The 21,026-nt window shown below is 48.4% G+C and overlaps 5 protein-coding genes and 1 non-coding gene across 6 annotated transcripts; 2 read left to right on the top strand and 4 right to left on the bottom strand.

The window, feature by feature from the left end:
* Positions 1–8,599: 8,599 nt before the first annotated feature.
* On the bottom strand, positions 8,600–9,804 carry BKA55DRAFT_314918 (uncharacterized protein). The gene has a single exon (XM_046185659.1). It carries the CDS (start codon positions 9,606–9,608, stop codon positions 8,694–8,696), a length of 915 nt encoding a protein of 304 aa, XP_046050958.1. The 5' UTR covers positions 9,609–9,804; the 3' UTR covers positions 8,600–8,693.
* A 1,499-nt stretch (positions 9,805–11,303) lies between these two features.
* On the bottom strand, positions 11,304–11,913 carry BKA55DRAFT_314924 (uncharacterized protein). Its single transcript, XM_046185660.1, has one exon. The coding sequence runs from the start codon at positions 11,774–11,776 to the stop codon at positions 11,447–11,449; it is 330 nt and encodes a 109-aa protein (XP_046050957.1). The 5' UTR covers positions 11,777–11,913; the 3' UTR covers positions 11,304–11,446.
* A 3,238-nt stretch (positions 11,914–15,151) lies between these two features.
* Positions 15,152–15,233, top strand: BKA55DRAFT_t150. Its single transcript has one exon. It is a non-coding gene; the product is annotated as a tRNA-Gly (tRNA).
* Positions 15,234–15,773: 540 nt separating this feature from the next.
* BKA55DRAFT_563944 (uncharacterized protein) lies at positions 15,774–18,636 on the bottom strand. Its single transcript, XM_046192447.1, has 4 exons — positions 18,319–18,636; positions 17,940–18,135; positions 17,716–17,889; positions 15,774–17,666 (listed from the first exon to the last, which is right to left on the bottom strand). Exons 1-4 carry the CDS (start codon positions 18,391–18,393, stop codon positions 16,084–16,086), a joined length of 2,028 nt encoding a protein of 675 aa, XP_046050956.1. The 5' UTR covers positions 18,394–18,636; the 3' UTR covers positions 15,774–16,083.
* Positions 18,637–18,976: 340 nt separating this feature from the next.
* On the top strand, positions 18,977–20,428 carry BKA55DRAFT_314746 (actin family). Its single transcript, XM_046185656.1, has 4 exons — positions 18,977–19,364; positions 19,413–19,868; positions 19,920–20,234; positions 20,285–20,428. The coding sequence occupies exons 1-4, from the start codon at positions 19,056–19,058 to the stop codon at positions 20,345–20,347; spliced, it is 1,143 nt and encodes a 380-aa protein (XP_046050955.1). The 5' UTR covers positions 18,977–19,055; the 3' UTR covers positions 20,348–20,428.
* Positions 20,333–20,969, bottom strand: BKA55DRAFT_314852 (uncharacterized protein). Its single transcript, XM_046185658.1, has one exon. The coding sequence runs from the start codon at positions 20,872–20,874 to the stop codon at positions 20,509–20,511; it is 366 nt and encodes a 121-aa protein (XP_046050954.1). The 5' UTR covers positions 20,875–20,969; the 3' UTR covers positions 20,333–20,508.
* Positions 20,970–21,026: the final 57 nt, after the last annotated feature.

Below are 21,026 nucleotides of genomic sequence, written 5' to 3'. Positions count from 1 at the left end.
TAGCGTTTGTATAAATCAAGCCGAACAAATTAAGCGATGTGGGTATATCGATAAAATCGACAAAATATTGGATTCCGATGAATTGTCGATGCAGAACGTATGCCGAGGAAGCGTCGCGAGAAGCCAAAAGAGGCAAATCCAAGAAGCCGGGCGTATCGAACAGAAGAAAGTCGACAGTGTCAAATGACGAGTCGAAAGCTTGTCAAAGATTAAATCCAGAGTAGTCGATAGAGTAAACAAGTGAAAATTGATGAATGAAAGGGCGATGCGAATACGTGATCAGTGAAAAGATATCGAAATGTCGAGCGGTAGATCCCTCAGCGAAGAGTTGTTGAAAAGGATCGAGGGAAGCAAGCTTCAACAGAGGTTGAGTACTTGCTCAGACCGTGATCAGGTGACAAAAGGGCCAGGGAATGTGGTCGATTTCAAGTTTATTCACACTCAAGCGGCGAGTCGGGTGATTAACACACGACCTGAAACGCGAGCACCAGCTGGTTGTTGTCTTTCCAAGACAGTTCAGCAGACAACGTCCTCCAAACGATGCCTATCCAGATGTGAATGGTCCAGGTGTTGCCTTCTATCGAAGCCTCGTCGTGTGGGATTTTGATAAAACTTTTTGATGTTTTCGATTATTCTGAGTGGAAATTCTGTTCGCAGTCTGATTTCGATGACGGTGTGTCGAGATTAAGCTGTGGTGGTGATGATGATGTATCCGAATACCAAAGGCGGAATAGGCGATAAGGCAAAGAATCGACAAAAGAATAATACAGAGATTAAAATGGGAGTTTTCAGGTATCAATCACCAGTAGATGGATGCGCCTTCCAGAGCCTCAAAGTTTGGTCTTGTTCCTACAAATTTCCGTGGTGTCGTTGTGGTTTTTCTTTTCTCTTTGTGGTGTGCAAAGCGGGCAAACGGACGGATGGACGAGAGCGAATGCGTGCGGTAAATTGAGTGAGAATGGAGTTGACTTGTCTCGCAAACGCGGAAGCGTAAAGCTTTCTTTGAGGAATTGCGATGCAGCCGAAACGACGCGGGAAAGAGGGAGGAGGGAAAGAGGAGAGAGATGGAAATGAAGGAAGGGCGCAAAATAGTAGGCGAAGGGGAGAGGAAGGAAGGAGGAAAAAAGGAAGTAAGTGGTGGAGTTTAAGTCTAACACGGATACTAGAGGAGAGGAAGGAAGGAAGGAGTGGAGAATGGAGAGGATGAGCGAGTGTCAAATGGAGAACGAGCAAGAGTGAGAAATGTGGAGACTACAGAAGCCCTTTGCTTGGCGGGCGGGTGTGCTTGGGCGTGCTGGGGAAAGGAAGGAACGGAGGCGATACTGTATGCTCACTGTGCGATGACCCGATGAAGCCTGCCACGATACAGTAGATCTTTAGGGACCTACTGTACTCCGTAGGTGTGCCTTCCCACCGCCATGAGCGACGTTCGTTTCAAAGACTGTGAATGGACAGAAAGCATACAGTGCATCACACGCAGATTAGAGGCCATCTTAGCCAGTGAGAATACGTGCCAGCCCCTTGGGCCAATTTTGGATATTCCCTATTCCATCATTTCTCTCCCTCCATCTCCAGAGTCGACACGACGGTAGAGGCGCCCGGTAGCAGTCTAAACGATGCTGTTGGATGGATGGAATGAAAGCTACAGGGCTAAGGCACGTTCACTTAGCGGCCAACGCGCTACTGAGAGCCCAGTTGCTCACTAACAAGCCAGGCAAGGGGGCCATGGCCTGTATCGACAGTGCCTGAACACAGTACGAGATCGATCACCTCATTTATGCCTGGGGAACATGGATTTCTTCTTGATGCTCGCACGCTCGGTTGAGTTAATCCATGTATTTGGTTTCGGGCACTGACTCACAAAAAGATATATTGATGACGAAGTTGACCCCATCAAACGTTTGTTCGCAGGGGACGATGTTAGGGTACGTATGCACACAAAAGCAAGATTATTTTTAATACGAATAACTAAACGGAGCAGCTCATTTGAAATACCAAAAAGGAAAGCTTCGACAGAAGGCAAAACCTCCCACCTTCTGGTGGTGGCCAATTGTGGCTCGAAATAACACCTGAAGATACTAACTTGGTCGCGCAGTAGTCTCTGACGAGATAGCGCGTGACAATCCAGTAAGGACCTGAGAAGGACCTCCTTCTGGTGGGTAGGACTGGACAGCTCATCCACAAAGACGCCCCCCTGGAGCTTACATGCAAGTGACAAGGGGTCCTCGAAGACTCATCATCTCCAATCAGAGGAGGCTGCGGGCGCCGCGACCGACATGAGGCAGCCTCCAAGGGGTAGATGACAGGGGGATACAGTCTCAAGGCGGCGTTTTGGCGTCTGATGCCGCCAATCATACGAGGCCTTTCAGGGGATTGAAGCATCGGATGTGATGGGACAATGGATCCTTGCCGCTTTTCGTAACGGCCTGATCGGCATCCATCCATTCTTTCCAAGGGCCAGTCTCGTTGAAGCTGTGCCTCTTTCTTGGTTTGATTGTTGCTATATCTGGCTGACAAGATCAAAGAGATCACGACACGTTGATGGAGGATTCGTGAATTGTCACGATAGCATACAGACACGCACGCACGCAGAAAGGTCTGAGCGTCACTTCTTTACTCCATAAACGAAATATTATAGGAAGCGAGACACCGGAGATGACAACAGCCACAGGTTGATATATTCAGCGCTTTGAGGAATGAACCGGGTCCCGAGGAACACAATCGTCAAATAGCCAAGAAGGAGTGCCAGACTGCCAGTCGCAATTAAGAATCCCGGTGAGCGACAGGGAAATACCTGGCGCGTTGGGAATCTCTTTCCTGTCAGTGTCAACATCAATGTCAAATTCAAACCCTGTCACGGATCGCCCGCAGTGGGCTTCGTCCATGCAAAGCATGTCTGCTTGCTTTTGTCGTCATGCCCGGACTCATCCAACAGGGCGGTTGTTGTTGTTTATCGTGGCTTTGCTTATAGCACGGTCTTGTTATTCTTTGACGCCTGCCTCAGCTTGCCCAGAGCCCGTATCTCGCAGGCAGTCGTTCTACCGGAGTGACCGTTAGCCCTGCCCTAGCACCGACAGCTGCTGCTCAATTCATCCCAACAGCACAGCACAGGGCCTCGGCCACCTATACCTGAATCTTGGGGAACGGACCATCCCGTCTTGCTTGAAAAAGCATAAACATGAGTATCAGTGTTGTAGCACATCCGTTCTCCTTGTTTGGGCTATCAGTTCGGCAGCTTTATGCCCATCGTGGTCAACAACGCCCGAGGCCCCTTGTCGGTGTCCAACTCGATTCGTATTTTCCCCACGTCTCGAGATGTTTCATCACCGCAGAACTCCTTGTCCATTTCCCATTTCGATCCATCGTCCTGCCCTACCTTACCCTGTCCACTTTGGGGGCTAAGTTCGATGCTAGGCCCAGCACTAAGAAGACCCTGGCTCAACGCGACACGTGCCTTGAAAAGGTGACGCGCTGCCTATTTCTCAGACGAACCGAGGTGATGGATTTTTTGTTTATTTGCTACTAAATTAGTATCTGCATCTTCAGCGGATGCAAGTATTTGTTTTTGTTATGAATAGCTCAGTGGCTTTCCCCCTTGTTTCTTCATTCTGGTCGAGCTGCAGCTTGAGAGACATGGCGCAAGTTTTGGAATGAGCTTTGACGCACCGTGGACTGGAACCTTGTCTTGAGCCATTGAGAAACGAAACACTACGGCACCGTAGCCACCAAATAAGTCGATGGGACAAGCGAGGGTACTGCCTGCAGCCTGTCCAAACGCAGGTACATGCAACCGTACGCACACACACACAAACACACACAAAGAAACTTTCGGGTTTGTGTCAGTGTAGGTTAACTTGAACCCTAATGCGATACGTGGTCGTGTTCGTCTCATTCTATGCAGGGGCTTTGATGATAGGAGACAGCTTGCAAGACGCGATCACGAACAAGACAACATAACCCAAAAACGAACTAGGTTATTTACCCGCTCCATGTCTTGAGCCCTAGCTGGGTTTACCAGAGACATAGACATGTTTTGATCTCCCTTATTCTACACGGGGAGATACCGAAACCCATCCGTCATTCTTCACTGGCGCCGATACGGGCATGTGTGTTGGTTCTGTGTTGTTTCAGTGGTATAAGCTGTTGGCTAAACATGCAGTTTTGAGCTACAGGCTACCGTCCGTTCTCTTGGTTCTCTGCATATTTTTGACAAATACCATGCTCTTACCATGTATCTAGTATGCATATTGGCGCCTGAGCGCAACCAACACTGGCTTCAACCATAATGTTTTCGTCTCTCAACCCACATCACGAACCATTCATTTATTGCCGCATATGCATCTCCTCATCCTCGCGCTTACTTGCAGACCTCCTTCTTCGTACAGTACAATTTTTCAATTGTACAGTATTTCTTGCAGATCGCGTCTAACAACCAATATCATAAGCTTCCAGCCGCCCTTTACGCGGTTGCCAACGGCGCAGCACCAATAAATCACCATGAGACGCAAGAAGCACAACATCACAATGTGCAACCGCATGCAGATATGCAGCCATCATGTAAAGCTCACGGCGCTTACAAAAGGGGCTCATGCACTGTTTACATACCGTATGTAGTATTTAGCGTGAAGTGCGTGTAACCGAAGGCCTAGAGCTTTTGCTTGCTGTGATTTGCTTGTCTGAGACCTTGCAGCCGCCGTCGCGGTTATGCCCGAGTAGTCGAATCGATAGCGTAGAAGCTATTGAATTAACCCAATTATTTTCATAATTAGAGGGGCAATCTTTAATTGCAAGAGTTAATTATGCTTTTGACCGTTGAGTTGGTAAAATTACTCCGTCGTCTCTTCTGATCCCCTCCAAGGTCAGTTGCGGCACATCCCGAGTCAATCAACCTACCCTGCATCAGGATGACTTTAAGTCCGCGATGTGTCACGACTTCAACATAAAATTTTATTGGAAATCTTATTAAGTCCAAATTACCAATTCTCTTTCGACTCTGTGACATTACCTGCTTCGCATTACTCGTACGTCGACGACTTGTAATAGTTCTGTCGTAACTGCACCAGACACATGCAAGTTCCATATCCCTAGTAAACTCTGTATAATTTGACAAGGAGCCTCACTCGGCAGATCGGATTGACACGTTGTCACAAGTCAAACTTTTGTGAACTAGTACTTCAATCAAACAAAGCGGATACCGGCAGTTCGGTAAAGTTTAGACCAGATCGTCGGGTATGTCTTTAGATGTGAATGAGATGAGTTTCGACTGGTCTTCCCGTGGCTGGGTTCGTGGGAGGTTGAGAAGCTATCGAGAGCGCTTGAGAAATATGTGACCAAGGAATGTGAACGATTCTGCTGGAAAATTCCGAGTTTCGACAAGGTCATGACTATTATTCTGTGTTGTCGTGAACTCTATACTTGGCCATGACCTATCTGGAAGTGGGGTCGATGAGCTTCGTCTATCACCTCAACCACATGGTGGGACTCAGGATCTTGATACAAAGACGTCCAGTAGTTCGCCATGTACCAATATTGAGTTTTGATTGTCCTTAAGATTGTGATAGACTCGGCAAGTAACTCTGTGATGTGACATATCAAACCAGCGGACTGACATGCAACACTGGAAGCTCAACGACATCATTGTGATGTATAGCTCACTTGAGGCCGAAATATACAGAAATAAAGTACTCAAGTGGAAATGGGGTTGCACTTTTGTAAGAGTTGTGTCTTGGGCGAACATGGACTTAGTTCACATCGGCAATTGAAGTTACCATAAGCTCGGCATATACCCTATATATATTGTAAAGCCCCAACTATCCATCTTATGAAGCAGCATATGTTCACCAGAGTATCGTTCAGCCTTTTGCAAGATATGTTCTGGAGCGTCGCTGAACCTTTGACGATTCCAACGATGTTGCTTGAGAAAGATCATCCAGAGTCTAGAAGATACTCACACCACCAGTTATTAGAATGATTAGAAAGTGTACAGATGGACGAAATGGAGAGAACTGTAAGATGAAACCGTTGAGAAGGGGTTTGTTATCTGTAAATTTGAAAGATCAACGGGGACTCGTCATAATAGCTTATAGCAACATGACGATCTCAGCCTGGGATCTCAGGGACTACATTCTGACCAGATAAGGAAGAAGCCATAAATTAAAACGAGAACCTCGTTTGATGAGTGGGATAATTGAGTAAGTGGCCATCTTTAAAAACCAACATATTCATGGTTGGCTACCAACGGGCTATCACTGTTGTGTTGTTGAGTTTGAGGAGACAAGTTCAACACAGTCATGCTATTAGGCTCAGAAGTATATACCTCTTCGAGCGAGGTAACTAAGCTTAGAGAGCGAAGTAATGTGAAGTGAATGTGTAGCATCGAGCAGAACGTTGGTGTGGGATAATGGCCAGCATCGAACCGGCATGATGGCCACTAGAAAGGATTTCGTTGATACAAGGATTCCCATAGAATGAGAAACACGTGACAACTAAAGTTCTCTTCAATACATAGTTTGTATCTATACCTACTAGAATGTAGTGACCATGTCTAGTCACCTCATACTGGCTCGCTTGCTCTTAGATAGCTAACCCCCAGTTCAGCCCTAGGCCGCCAAGCATGACTAGAACCTTGGCGAGATCGACCTTGGCCATTTCAAGTTCCATCTTGAACTGGACAATAAACAAGTAACCCTCCCTCATCTAGCTGCAAACTCTTCAACGATGACGACAAGTATACGAATGACTTGATGTGATATACACTAGGAAGAGGATGCTAAGTTCCCGGTTCGCTGTCCCTGCTCATCACCACGTGGCTTGCTATCAAGGTACTAATCAAGTCATATCATAAACTCCGTATCAACTCGGACCGAACCTTGGTCGACGGAGAGAGATGAATCCTGCAGAACCTCAAAAAGATGCACTACAACGCACACTAAACAGATACACAAACCTCAATACCTCTGAACCAATAAGGTCCTCTCACAAAACAGGGAAAGGAACACAAAGCGGCCATATGTAATGTATACAAGCTGCAAGTTGTCAGTGACACCACATCCATGCTCAACCTCTCACGACATCCCCCAATGACACTTGCCCCTTCGAATCTGCAAACACCTAAAGCATACACGCTAGAAGCATCCAAAAGGGGCATCATCTTTCGACCATCCTAGTCATCCACTTACAAAGCCAGGCCAAATCTGCGACCATATCAAAAAAGTGTTTCAATATCCCAGGCCCTATAACATATGCAGATGCACGAAACACGTCATGCGGACATGTTGCAAAAGTCCCACAGCCGGAATTTGTTATAAACCTTTCTATCTTAGCCCAAGCGTATCTCTCCCCACAAAAGCCACCAGCACGGGGGAAATAGTCTGTTCTTGTTTCTGACAGAACTAACTACGTAGACTAGGACTGAGACTTCATCTGATCGTATCCCGTACCTAGCTCTCACTCCATGTGACAACTCAATCTCTCGATATCAGCCCTTTAAACCCCCTCTTCTCACGAGCACATGTCCTACCCCCCCCGTGATCACCCGCTCGCCGCACACGACCCTCGAGATAATGTCCTCGCGTCTGACGTGAGATCTCTAAATTCTTCCCAGCCGCCTTTATACTCGCCTATCCCAAGCAGAACGAAGCCCCCCTATTCCCTCAATAGCTTACTCTGCGGGAGTATTATAGGCCAAGAGAACTCGGCACACATCGCCGATCATACACCCAAGGTAAGCTTAAGGGCGGGCGGGTAATCACCTGAACTCGGTGAAAGGTGTATAAGTCGTTGGTTTGATCTTCGGCCCTAGACCTGCATAGGCTGTATGACGCGCGGGTGCTCCGCTCCCGCATGAGGCTTTGCAACAGTGTTTAGTCTTTGGTGATCTTCTAGGTTGTTTCTGCATTTGGTGATCCATTCGGGCATCGGGTATCTTCACTGGGATATGTCCGGGGCTTAGTCCTACGATAAGCACTTGCAAGGTATGGACTTTGGCAGACTCCTCTGTAAGGCTGACGAGAGCTTCATGGTACAAAACTCGTGATATGTCCTCGAGGCTGCTTACATTCACAAGGAGTTGAAGACGTGTTCGAACAGCGACCCGAGCAGTCCGAGTTAAAGTCTCCATCAATTATGGGGCTTTGTTGAAGGTATTCGCGAGTGGCTTGGGGGATGAGATCAATGTGGGGCTTTGCATGTGTAGATAGATGTTGAAAAGGATTGAGTGATCATGCTACGATGTCTATGTCTGGCAGAGAAAACAAGAGTAAGACAAAATTGAGAAAAAACAGGTCATTATATCATCATGAGCCAAGATCTAAACCTCGACATAAAAAACTTTATGAAATACATATTCAGTTCCATGCGCCCTTAGCCTAATAGCCAATAAAGTAGATGAGTACCTTAAGGGGTATATTATACTGAGCAGTGCAAAACAAATATCCAGCCCAAATCCAAAATCAAAACAAGTGAGACATTGCGTCGCTTCAAAACAACGGCGCAGGCCGTGGATCATTGAAGTAAGACAGAAGAAAAGGAAATTTTGCCCAGAAGCGCAGTTGTTGCACCACGTCCACCTCTAACATAAGTCGTAAACGGTCGTTACACATGGACCCCTATGCCGGACCAAAAGTACCAATTATGTTCGGTCAGAAAAGTCAACTGACAGTAGTACACATGGTCATTACGAAACTGCCAACCCGTCATCGCATCTCCTCAGGCCGGACCGTTGCTCCATAGAAACCGCCCCCGTGGTTGCCACCGGAGGCCGCACACGCAAGGCAGACACCGCCGCCATAGACACGCGTATGTCTCGTCCATCCGGCGCCTTCGGAGTCGAGAACACCAATAATCTCGCCCTGGACGCCGATCTCCACGGTTCCTGCGTTTGGTGGGGCCGGTGGAAGCAACGGGCTTGCAGGTGGGTAGGAACTGGGCGAAAAGGTGAGATCGGCAGCATCCGACATCCCTTGGGATGACTGAGACACGGGCACTCCGATAGGAAGAGTCTTGTTGTAAGAGCGCCGGCGGGTGACCGAGGTTGATGCTGAGTTGTCAGGCAGAACAGCGTTGGCTGTCGACGACATGTAATCGGGGTTAGGCTGACGAATAAAACTATCCTCGCCTGGTCGTGGGCGGTCATCAAAAGTGAAGACGGCAGTGCTCAGCTCAGGCGGCGTCAGAGGTGGTGCAGGAGGTGGTCGCGACATGACATGTTTGGACATGAAATTGTCTGTACTCTGCCAGTTGGGGTCGATGGCCAGTTTCTTGTCTGTTTGCTTGGCGTGCAACATATTTTCAGGGGCCATATCCTCCTGGTTAGCAGGCGGTGTCATAGTCTTCTCGTTCATAGCCCAAAAGGGTTGCGACTGAAGTCGTCGAGTATGCGACAACGATGAGATGGGTAGGGTTTGCTGATCCAAGCCGCGCATCTGTCGCAACCATAGGTAGAGTCGCAAAACGCAAAAGCGTGCGATGACAACAACTGCAAAGATTGCGAGGCCAGCTTGAAGAGTCTGAAAGGAGGAAGACGACTTGTTCAAGTAGTTGCTGTGAGTTGACGTTGAGGTGGTGGTGTCAGGTGTAAGTTGTGTTACACCTCGATTAGTTACGGGCATGGTGCGTCGTTTATGTCAGTGATTGATTGATATGTTCGCGGAAACTTAATTTTGGCGCCGTCGGTCACTTTGCGGGGCCAAAGGTCACTCTACTTTCTGCGGTCAGACGGTGACTTTCTGGGGGTATGCTTGCCCGTTGCGTTGACAATCCTCGTCTGGGTTGGCTGGGCGGAGTCGACTCTGTAGACAAGAAGGCTGGGCTGGGCTGAATAGACAGGGTTGTTGGTCGTGAATCCGGTCGATCCAAGGCTATGCTTCAAACACCCGCGTTTAAGGGAGCTTTGTCAGAAAGAGAAAACGAGGTATGTTCGTTTGGAGAAAAGGGCGCCTGAGTAAGCCTTGTGTGTCTCCAGACTTTGGTGGTGGCTTGTATCAGATAGATTATCTGGTTGATGACTCGATCACGAAATAACTCCCGTCGCAAATCTCAACGCTCAGTATTGCTGGAGCCGATTATATCGACTTGTACCAGAGGATCGTCGTCGGGTTATTTCCCAGCAATACGAATATGGTATGGCCTGTTGGTTGTCTTGGATCACCAAAGCGATGCTTGAGTCGTGATTGAGTAGATAGGGCGTAGCGTGAAGCCTGTTATATGAGATGCATATAAGAGAAGTCAAAGGATCAAAGTGCAAAAGCAATACCGACTATCTGAGTAAGGTTACCTAGCTGGGGGTACTGAGTCTTATATGATGGTTGTTCATGAACTGATGGAAACTCTCGAGTAAGGTCAATGTAGCAAGCCAAGCCAAGAGCATCACTTGATGAACTTCGGGCCAAATGTCGAAGGATAGCACGACACCCCCCTTCGACCACACCCTGCAATTCGAGGGTCTGGGCTAGGAATATGGAGAAAATACATGGATTCTCTTTGTAGAGGAGCGGAAAGAAATGCTTCAGACAGCCTCTTTCGAAGGGGCTACTAATCAAGACTAGCTGTGGCTTCTGTCCCGGGACGTGGGTACGACGTTTGACTTGTAGGGGTGGCTTTGACAAGTGGAGTATTGATTTCTGGAGGCGTTGGAAGGATTTGAAAATGACCGAATAAGTGTGGCTCTGGCTAAGGTTGCCCGAGTTCTAAGAAGTTGTCACTGAAGAGACTTCGACAAGAGCTGCCAGTGGGACGAGTCTTTTGTCGATCGTTCCTTGCGACATTTTTGGCATGATCTCATGTGTAATTCAAAAATGACTGGGGTTTTCATGATGAAACATTAATCGGGGGCAGGGAATGAGATCCTAGAAGCAAGCGTGAGATTGCAATGTCATCGCAAGCTGAGCCGGGCTGGATCGTCTCAACCAAAGTTGATCAAGGGAACTCGATGAACCGCGTGCTCGAAAAAGTCTCCAACCATCAAGTTGCAGCTGGCCATGGGGTCATCGAATAAAGTCAGAGCAAATTGGTTAATGGGTCGTACCAGACCCCTAGGGCGTGCTGTAAGAGTCGTTTGCTGCAGTCTGCACAAGATTGGCATCCCTGTTTTCAGCCCGAGATTTTCAAAGAAGGCGTCAGAGGCACAAAAGTCGCTTGGCCAAGCCGGGCGTCCCTGGGCCATGATGCCCCACGATCGCACTGCAATCTGCTTCGAGCCCCCAGGGCCCGAACCCTACAGATTAGTTTACTGACCAAACCCAAATCTGACCAGTTTGGTGAGGGAGTGACGCCAGAAGTTGGGCTAAATTGAGCATTTCAGCTGAGGTGAGCCCTACTTGTAGCAACGCCATGGGCTAGAGACAGACCCTTGTCGCGAGCTTGTTCCAGACCAGGGATGTGTCTAAGCGGCTATTGGTCAAGCTAGATGGGACGATGTCGAGCCTTTGGCCTTTTGGGCAAGACAAGGCTACGTTAGTGGCATGGGAATCGGGCAAGTCTCAGGCCTCTGTAGAGAAGGAATCCGTACTGCATCTATCGAACCGTTTTCGAACGATCTAAGGCGGCAACAATTGGCTTGGTCTGACACGTACTGTATTGGCGCACGGGATCGACGAAAGTGCTCACATCGCGATAGGGTTTCTAAAGAAGCCCTGCGAATCTGGATCGTCAGGCTGAGCGGTGTGGTACTTTTTTTCAATACTGGTGTAATGGCGTCGACTATGTCCCTGCATGAGGCGCTTCCAATGCAACCTTGAACAAGCGATATCCGTAGAGTAGTAGTAACGGTCGCGGTCATAAAGGTTATCAGGAATCCTTCTGCTTATTGCACAATTACCCTGTCCAGTGTCAGTGTAGGGCGCTTGACGAAACTGGTCTCTCCCCAAGGAGAGACAAGCGAGCCCGCCTCCGCGTACTGTAATCAATACTCTAGCCAGCCAAGCCCATTGGAAGTCATCACAAGAGCATCAATGGCGGGGCTATTGTCATTATTCGATTGCCTCTGCATTCGGTGGAAAAGGCGTAAGTGATATTGCATGTGGAGCTAACCACGATGGTTGCCATGAACTTTTGTTAGGCCGGAAGAGTATATGCAACTCGAATTCCTTTTGACTGGTGAAGCGCCTCATCATGGGTTTCTGCGTCATTTCGGGGGTTGCTTTGAAGGCTGAAGGGGTCTCGTATTGTGGAATCTGTTGGTTTGATAGGTTTGTTAGTTCGATTATGCCTATGCTGAGTGATGATTAATGAGCATTTCTGCCCGATTTGATGCATCAAAAGACGTGTCGCGTGGCTGTATACCACCCATGCCACGCAGAGATCGATGCCTGCCGCTGTACATGACACGGCACGACGCGGGACAGCATGTCATTGCAGCTGGAAGTGCTTGCTTCCGAACTAGAATGTTCGGTTTTTGTCAATGCATCCATCGATAGATATTCCCGTCCAACCGATATCGTTGCTCTGTGGTGGATGCTCTGCTCTTGGGGATCGTCCAGTGCAGTCTCGATTGTGACACTGGAAAGAACAGACTCAGCTGAAACGATGGGATTACGACACGTGATTGGATACAAAAATGAAAGGAATGGGGGGCGCCTTCCCTTGTTTGGCGCCGGGCTTGCAAGGGGCGCCTGAAACTTGACGTTCACACCCAACCACGGAAGGAAGGAGACACTCAGATCCAACATCCCACATTGTACCAAGTTAAAGGATGCCGCTTAGATCTTTCTTTATCGAAAAACTCAACCAAAGACGTGACTCGGTTCGTCAATGTATTGCATGATGCATGATGCATCTGTACTATTATGACAAGGATTCGCAACTATGATATCGCCGCGCATTATTGCCAAGCGTCTCATTGCATTGCAACGCGGCGGTTGGTTGTGTCCGTCTCCGAATGCCCTCTCTCAACTCAGCTAGGTTCTAACATTCAGTTGAAGCAGTTCGAACCATGTTTGATTATTTGCAAGGCCGGACGGGCCATCGCATACTAGTTCATGACATCAAACAAGCCACACAGACGCGTGGTTCAGGTTGACCGTCAATATAACATCGACGACAACAATTTATCAGTCTCGGTCCAAGCCAATGTCTCTCCTTTCCCCTGCTGGCGCTGTAGACCTTCTCCAGCGTTTCGGTAGCCAATCATAGGCTAAGGATCGGCGACGGCGGTAACCTTGCCCAGCTGGAATCACTGTCAATACGATGGGGTCTGGGCTTTTGTCAAGGGCCGAGGCAGTGAACTGTCAGTTGCCATTAAAGAAAGTCGCGGGTAAATCGCTAACAATAAATTTTATTCAGGCTCCTTTTATCCTCCGCAGAAACTCGGATTCATCAAATTCCCACCGAGTCAGTCGTGACTACGACATGCACCCACCCCAGGGTAAACCGACTACCCTACTGCCTTCTAGAAGGCAAATTAGGGCGTCTTTTCGTATTGTAGGAGATGCGGCTGCGCCGCATGCAACGCAATCTCTGTCGCAACCAAGGTTTAGACCAAATAAAAAAGGTTGCCCTTGAGGCCAGTGAAAATACGAGGATGAACCCGTCTTTACAAACATTAATAAGACAACCCCGCGCGTTCCGAGAACCCCATTCATCCAAGGGACCTCATGTGCATGCAGGAATCCTACTCTGAATGGGTTTTCAGCCGTGATGGGATCCGTTTCCTACATCATCATGCTTGCTTGGCCATAGTACACATCAAGCAACGATCTTCAGATGCGCATCAGTAGCGTCTTCATTGGGCTGTCTGGGGTGGTGGCTGAGATTTCTAACGTTTTTGATACGATGATTATCGCCTGCGATTTGATCATGACAAGACAAGGGTGTAATGCGAGTTCCATATTTTCTCTACATGTGGGTGGCTGTCTTGCGTTTTCAACAGCATAGTTGTGGCTGTCTTACTGGTGGTGGATGGCAACATACGCCGCATCTCAACACAACGTCGATTTTCGCAATGTGTAACAGCAAGTCTTCCTCTCATACAACCCTGGTCTCGGCAAGTGCCTCTAACAGAAATATCGGCCGCTCTGCAACTTGGATCAGACAGAATCCTTTCCTCCGTGGATCCACGCCGATATTCTGACACGGGGATCCAAACTCCGCCATTTCGTCCTGGCCTGGCTTTGGGACTAACATGAACTAACCACTCACTGGTCAATGTTCAAAAATAGCACCCTGTTCAGCCTTACGAGCCTGTCCCCACCACCTTGGTCAGTATCCTTGTCAACGTCACATTCAAGTCCAGTCAATCCTCGCCAACCCTGTAAAACAAACAAATACTGGCGGAGAACCTCCTACGGATACGGAAAGCTCCTTCAAATCATATCAAGCATCACCGATATATACCTTGTCTAGGACTTTTTTCGAACCAATGCTTCATGCATCCGGGGTATAATACTTGTCTTATTCCACTTCTTGGCCTCGAGTCATCCATCGCCATCGCTCAAATTGCCCCTTTGAGAGTGGGCAAATTGTTGCCTCCAGCCTCGTGTTTCGAGGCCTTGCTGACAAGGAAAAGACTTACACAAGTCTGACTGGCGCAGCACAACAAAAACACTTACGGAGAACGAGCTCGGCGCAATTCGACAGCAACGGATTGCTCGGCCTCATTGATTGCGCAAGATACGCGACGACTCTTGCCACTCTCACAAGTCAATTACTCGCATTCGTGTCCAGTTCCAGATAATTCGGGCGCGTCTAGCAACATCCCAATCATCATCGTCACAAGCAATGGTTTGCGATCAACAATGACATTCGCTCCACCTGATATGCCCAACCATGAACCAGCCATTACATCTCACCGCTTGGCCTAAGCGCGGATCTAACCAACCTCTTGATACCTCATGCCACTAAAACTCGGATATTGAACTTCATCATTGACTCCGCAGCGCCCGATCCTCATGGCCGTTAATTATGCTTATTTCAGAAAAACTCAACCTTGGCTGAATTGAACACTTAGGTTGTGTATCGACTCACATGAATTGATGAACTCACATGATTTAGACTCATGCGGTCAGCCACAGTAGCCGAATTTCTTGCCTAATGAAAAGCAAACAAACCTCAACATCCTTGTACTGGAGAACTGGATGCAAGTACAGCGACTTCGACCAAGATCAGCAAAGCGGGACTATGAGGCTCAACAACAACATACCAGGCATCGAATACCACAGCGTAATTGGTTTAGTGGTAAAATTCTCCGTTGCCATTCGAGCAGCGTCGGGGAGCCCTGGGTTCGATTCCCAGATTACGCATTGCAACGATCACTCTGACGAGTGAACTACCTTTTTGCTGGTTTATGAGAGACGTCTTATGCAAGAGAACCGGAAGAGACTGCCCTACAGAAGAATGCAGGTGCTCTGACTGCCCCGAAATTATCTTCCCATCATAGGATATCGAGTGGTCCTCTTACACATTACGCGAACCATCTGATTCGAGGAAGTTTTGTCCCCAACATATTTCTCTTAGGTGGAAAGAAGAACATGGCTTGCGCATGACCAAGCCTCTTTGAGAATACAACTCACGGATCACCGCTCGTGGACATCAATATCAGCCGCAACATCGGAGCTAGAGCCCCTCTTGTCGGTGCAGTATAGCCAAGTTGAGCAAATCGGTAAGGCACAGAAGCATGAGGCTGGCTGACAAGCCTTGGCGCCATCTTCACAACTTGGAAATTAGTGAGTGCCTCGGTTCCGATAACTTGGAATTTCCCCTCTATCGAATGCCTTGGCGTCAAGCCGTCTCCGGCAGTGCATCTTAGTTTGATTAACTAACTCTGACCGTTGACCCGGTGGTTGGTTCTCAAGTGTCACTGACCGACTTCCCCGGAAAAAGCTAGTTCTGAGTTCAAGAGCAAGTATATTTCATAGGCAACTATCACCTCGCTTGCGCTTAGGTCTATCGTGCAAAATTGCATACACCCATCGCCCGTTCCTTCGTAGAAAGTCTGCTTCTGCTGAATCCTTCCTAAGACTAGTAAAGGATTAACCAAGCCCATAACTTTGCGCGCCCCCAACCAATAAGGATATATATAAGTACCTTCGTCAAAACAAAAGAAAGAGAATAAAGGGGCTAGATCCGCAACGGAGAGCCCAATGATGTTCCCTAGATGCCACCTGACAGCTCCATTGGTTCGGGCTCCATAGCGCCAACCATACCATCCTCGTCCCGCTCCTCCTCCATCATCTCGATCAAGCTGTCGAGATTCGTGTCCAGGCTCTCGCCCTCCTTCGGGTCGAGACACCTCTTGAGAAGTTTCCTATACTTTTCAATCTTCTCGCCCGTGCCCACCATGCTCAACGCCTCGACATAATCCGTCTCAGCTGTCCGTTGCTCAGCAAGCAATGTGCTTAGTTGGCGGGCGAGACTCAGCCTCTCTTCGTATGACTCTTCCTGCACCCCTCCATCGCCATTGATGCGGCTGAGTTCACTGTCCACTGACCGCTGAACATGTAAGCGGTTTTGGTGTGTGATGAGTGATAGCACCTGATGCTTAGCTAGGTTGGCTTCTTGGTTGTTTTTGGATGCTGCTTCTTCTGATTCTAGCTGCCCCTCAACGTCTGTTATGTTTTGTCGGAGAGCATTTAGATCTGCCTGGGTGTTCGCTAAGATCCGCTTCGCCTCTGCCTCTGCTACATCCTTCTCTCGCCATTCCTCTTCGTAGCTCTTAGCTAGATCCTGGAACTTCTCCATAATCAGGGGTGTGATCCGAGACTGTACAGTGTTTGCTGCGGCAGACTGGAAAGCCACCGGGGGTTGTCGATTCGCCTTCTCGAGCAGTGCGTCCTTGAAAGAAGCATGCCGTTGGGACTCAGGGGCAAAAGGAGACGACGACCGTTGAGGTCCACGATCCTTCTTCGTCGCATTCAAATCCATAATAAGATCCTCTGCCCTGACTCCGTCGTTATTCGTAAGATCCGATGAAGCGTTGCGTCCTAATAATGCCCTTATGCACTTCCTAGCGTTCCGCTGCGCCGCAAGATGCAATGCTGTATTTCCGTCGTTATCTTGAATATCGAGCAATTGCTGGAATGCGCTTGGTTCCAGGGTCTCCTGCAGTTTGTTGAGAATGTTGTCCAAGTAATATCGTGAGCATGATGAGTTGAATACTCTGCCGTTCTTCATAACAGCCGCATGATGTATCACTGTACAGCCCATATTGTCACGAGCATCGAATGTTTCGAATAGCTCCTTCATTACGACGGGAAAGCTCTGCTTCTCGTAACAGTTCGTAAAGTTTACTGAGTGCATGAACGGTGTTTCGCCGCGTATGTTTTTGACAGTGGATGATGCGTTAAATCGCTTTAGTTGTTTGACAACATCAACGTCTCCCATTGCGGACGCCCAGTGAAGCGCCGTATGATCCTCCGCATCGATCGGCCAGTTAGGTTGGAAGTTGGCGGGTGGATCAGGCTTCACTGCTGGTTGATCTGTTTTACTGAGGAGGAAGTAGTCGAGAAGTTCGTCGCCATATAGCGCATGCTGTTGCTCGGTAAGGTCTTGCAAGTTGCTGTCGTCTCTTCTGCGTTTCCGTCCTGTGCCTGGCACTTGGGGCATCTCAAAACGTTCGTCTTCGGCCATGTACGATGCTGATGCCACTGTGAGATTATCTGGTGTATCTTCGTCACCCATTACCGTATCGGGGTCATCGTGAATCACGGGCGCAGGAGCAGGAGGAGGGGGAGGATCTAATAACTGTCAGTGGGACAACCCAGTCTGGTATCAAAGTCGACATACTGTTCCATTTCGGTAGCGGAGGCTTTGACTTTGGTCCCTTGGGTTTACTAGCATGCCTGGGAGCAGGAGGTGGGCTCTCCGCACCAGCGACATATTCGAAGATGGGTCGCAATCGATCGATTACACTGTGCCGTTCTGCCAATGCTTGTCCGCTCTCGAGTGGTATCCAAGTGCCTGTGTAACGGTGTTAGTCGAGAAACGGCGTATTTGAGGAGATGGCGAACCTTGATATTTTCCATAGCCACCTTGAATCTTCTCGTGAACGTCTTTTTGCACATCTCGTTCGAGAATCCTGGTTCGTGCTGGCTTGTCGAATCCAGCAGCCTTCAGAATATGTGTCGCATTGATCCAGTTATCGTGTCTCCTTCGCATCACATGTTCCTTGAGGTCACCACCAAACTGGAATTCGTACACAGGTATCTAGGGAGAATTGATTAGTAAAAGAATTGCATCGATAGTACTGGTGGGGGTGGTAGTATTAGGGGCAAACTCCATCGACGACATCTTATGCTCATGACACTCCATCCACGAGCGAAGCTGTCGAGAAGAATGCACCGATAAAGCCACAGAAATGAGGTCTCAGCATTACTGAAAAAAACTTACACCACTATATACTGCGCTGTAGACGCCAGGTCCAGAAGCAGCAGCAGCTGCTGCATTAGCATTGGCCTTGACCATGTGGGCGGCTAAGATGAAGCAATTCTGGAACCATGCGCGATGGTGATGAGACGAGGGCGGAGAGGATTGATCGGTAGGGTTAGCAGGGCAAGATAGAGCTCGTAATAAGCATCAGCGGCAAAACAGAGGCCGAATTGAACGTTGCAAATGGACTTTGCAGTATCGCCGAAAGCTCTTCCCAAGGTTCAAGTTGCCTAGGTAATATGAGTGCACGTCAAAGACGCGGTCCACGGTTGACAAGACGCGCCTTCACGCGAAGCACTTAAAGTGCTGCTGCCTGAGGCGTTGAATTGGTCCCTCGGGCTCACGTGACCCGAGTACTGCCACGGGGCGTCTCCTGAAGCTGGCAGATTAGTGGGCGAGGCATTGGCCTCGATTGATTGGCAGGGGTACAACAAACAAATACCTAGACAATACCAACCAACACTCGGAACTTTCTTGAAGGACACTTTATGGATACCACGAGCTGCAGACGCACTGTGGGATTCTTTGTCTGTTAGTTAATACTCGAAGTCTCGACGCTATTACTCGCTGTGAGCTCAAAACGACCAAACATTGGGGAGCTCAGAAGGGACCCATATGGTAACAACAAAGAAGTCGGGAACGATATATGATAGCGACAACATACAACACTCAGAGAGATACTCTAAAACCAACACAACATGGCAGACTCTTTACATAATGCGCCTATAGTCCTCGACAACGGATCTGGCACTATTCGAGCTGGTTTTGCAGGAGATGATCTACCAAAATGTTACTTCCCTTCGTGGGTTGGTCGACCAAAGCATCTGAGAGTTCTCGCGGGTGCCCTCGAGGGCGAGGTATTCATAGGACAAAAGGCGTCCACGGAATTGAGAGGGTTACTCAAGATTCGGTATCCCCTCGAGCATGGTATTGTCACCGACTGGGACGATATGGAGAGGATCTGGGAGTATGTTTACGGTGAAGGATTGAAGACTCTCAGCGAAGAGGTTTGTTGCCGAAGAAACTAGCTGTTCAACTGTACTGACATGTTATAGCATCCCGTTCTATTGACAGAACCTCCCTTGAACCCCCGAAGCAATCGCGACACGGCTGCCCAGATCCTCTTCGAGACATTCAACGTCCCCGCACTCCACACATCTATCCAAGCCGTGTTATCACTATATGCCAGTGGCCGAACGACCGGTATTGTTCTCGACTCTGGTGACGGTGTTTCTCATGCTGTACCCGTCTACGAGGGTTTCGCTATGCCTAGCAGTATTCGCCGAATCGACGTGGCAGGCCGAGACGTGACTGAGTACATGCAGACGTTGCTACGGAAGAGTGGTTATGTCTTTCACACGAGTGCTGAGAAGGAAGTCGTGAGGTTGATTAAGGAGAACGTTTCTTATGTTGCTCATGATCCACGGAAAGAGGAAAGGGATTGGGTCGGCGTGAAGCCCAATGAGAGCAGGTTTGCCGAATACGTGCTTCCAGATGGCTTCAAGCTCAAGGTGAGATTCTTTGTTCTCTGCTCAATGTTTGAACAAGCTAACATATTGAAGATTGGCGCAGAACGCTTTAGAGCACCCGAGATTCTCTTTGACCCCGAGATTATCGGCCTCGAATATCCTGGTGTACACCAGATTGTCGTTGATGCTATCAACCGAACAGATCTCGACCTACGAAAATCCCTCTACAGCAACATTGTGCTCTCTGGAGGCAGCACATTGACAAAGGGCTTTGGTGATCGTCTTTTGACAGAGTTGCAAAAACTGGCCGTTAAGGATATGAGAATCAAGATCTTTGCGCCACCAGAGAGAAAGTACTCTACTTGGATTGGAGGCAGTATTCTGGCTGGATTGAGTACTTTCCGAAAGGTCAGTGATGTTATCGTGATTACTTTCATTACTTTACTAACGTGTAACAGATGTGGGTGAGCATTGACGACTGGCATGAGAACCCCGACATTATCCATACCAAGTTCACATAAGAACGGCGTATCCCTGTCACCCTTTGACTTTGCATCTTTGTGATGCAGACCATAACGACGAAACAGTCGGACATGAACATGCCTCAGCTCATCGACCCTGATTTTTCGCCGTCTGGACCTTTATGATCGAGATGACCTTGACCTTTTGTGATCGCAAGCCCTCACAACCCAAACCAACCCCCTTTGACGCGCTGCTGTTGTTGATAGAGCGATGCAGAAGCCTTGCATGGAATGGAAGATTTAGTGCTGTTTGGTGTGTAGAGATACCAGTGCAGTTGTAGACAACCTTTGCCAGATAGAGGAAGCCTAATGATACCCTGATGTGTTGAAAAGTGTTTGTCTCTGTGAAGTTGTAATTTATCAAACAAAGAGTCTTTGAGCATCATGATACAAGTCACAAGGTAAGAAGTAAATGAGTAATAAGTGATGATGCTTTTATAATAGAAGAGAGTTGCGCTCGGGGGTATATAAATCTTCACCAGAACAAACATCATACAGGCAAAGCAAGAGTAGAAGGGCAGTTTCATATCGCCCCTCTCAACTGTCAGTGCCAACCGTACATCCAGGGCATGTCGTTAACCCATTTGCTCTGAGGTCCCCGCCAATATTTTCATCCAAATATCAAATCCCAACAACGCCAATCGCTAATTCATATCTTTTTCGTACAAACACCTCCTGT

Source organism: Fusarium redolens, assembly GCF_020744475.1.
Source record: "Fusarium redolens strain MPI-CAGE-AT-0023 chromosome Unknown BKA55scaffold_6, whole genome shotgun sequence".
Lineage (NCBI taxonomy): Eukaryota > Fungi > Ascomycota > Sordariomycetes > Hypocreales > Nectriaceae > Fusarium > Fusarium redolens.
The sequence above is the reverse complement of the archived record's forward strand: the minus strand, read 5'-3'. Positions and strand labels throughout refer to the sequence as shown.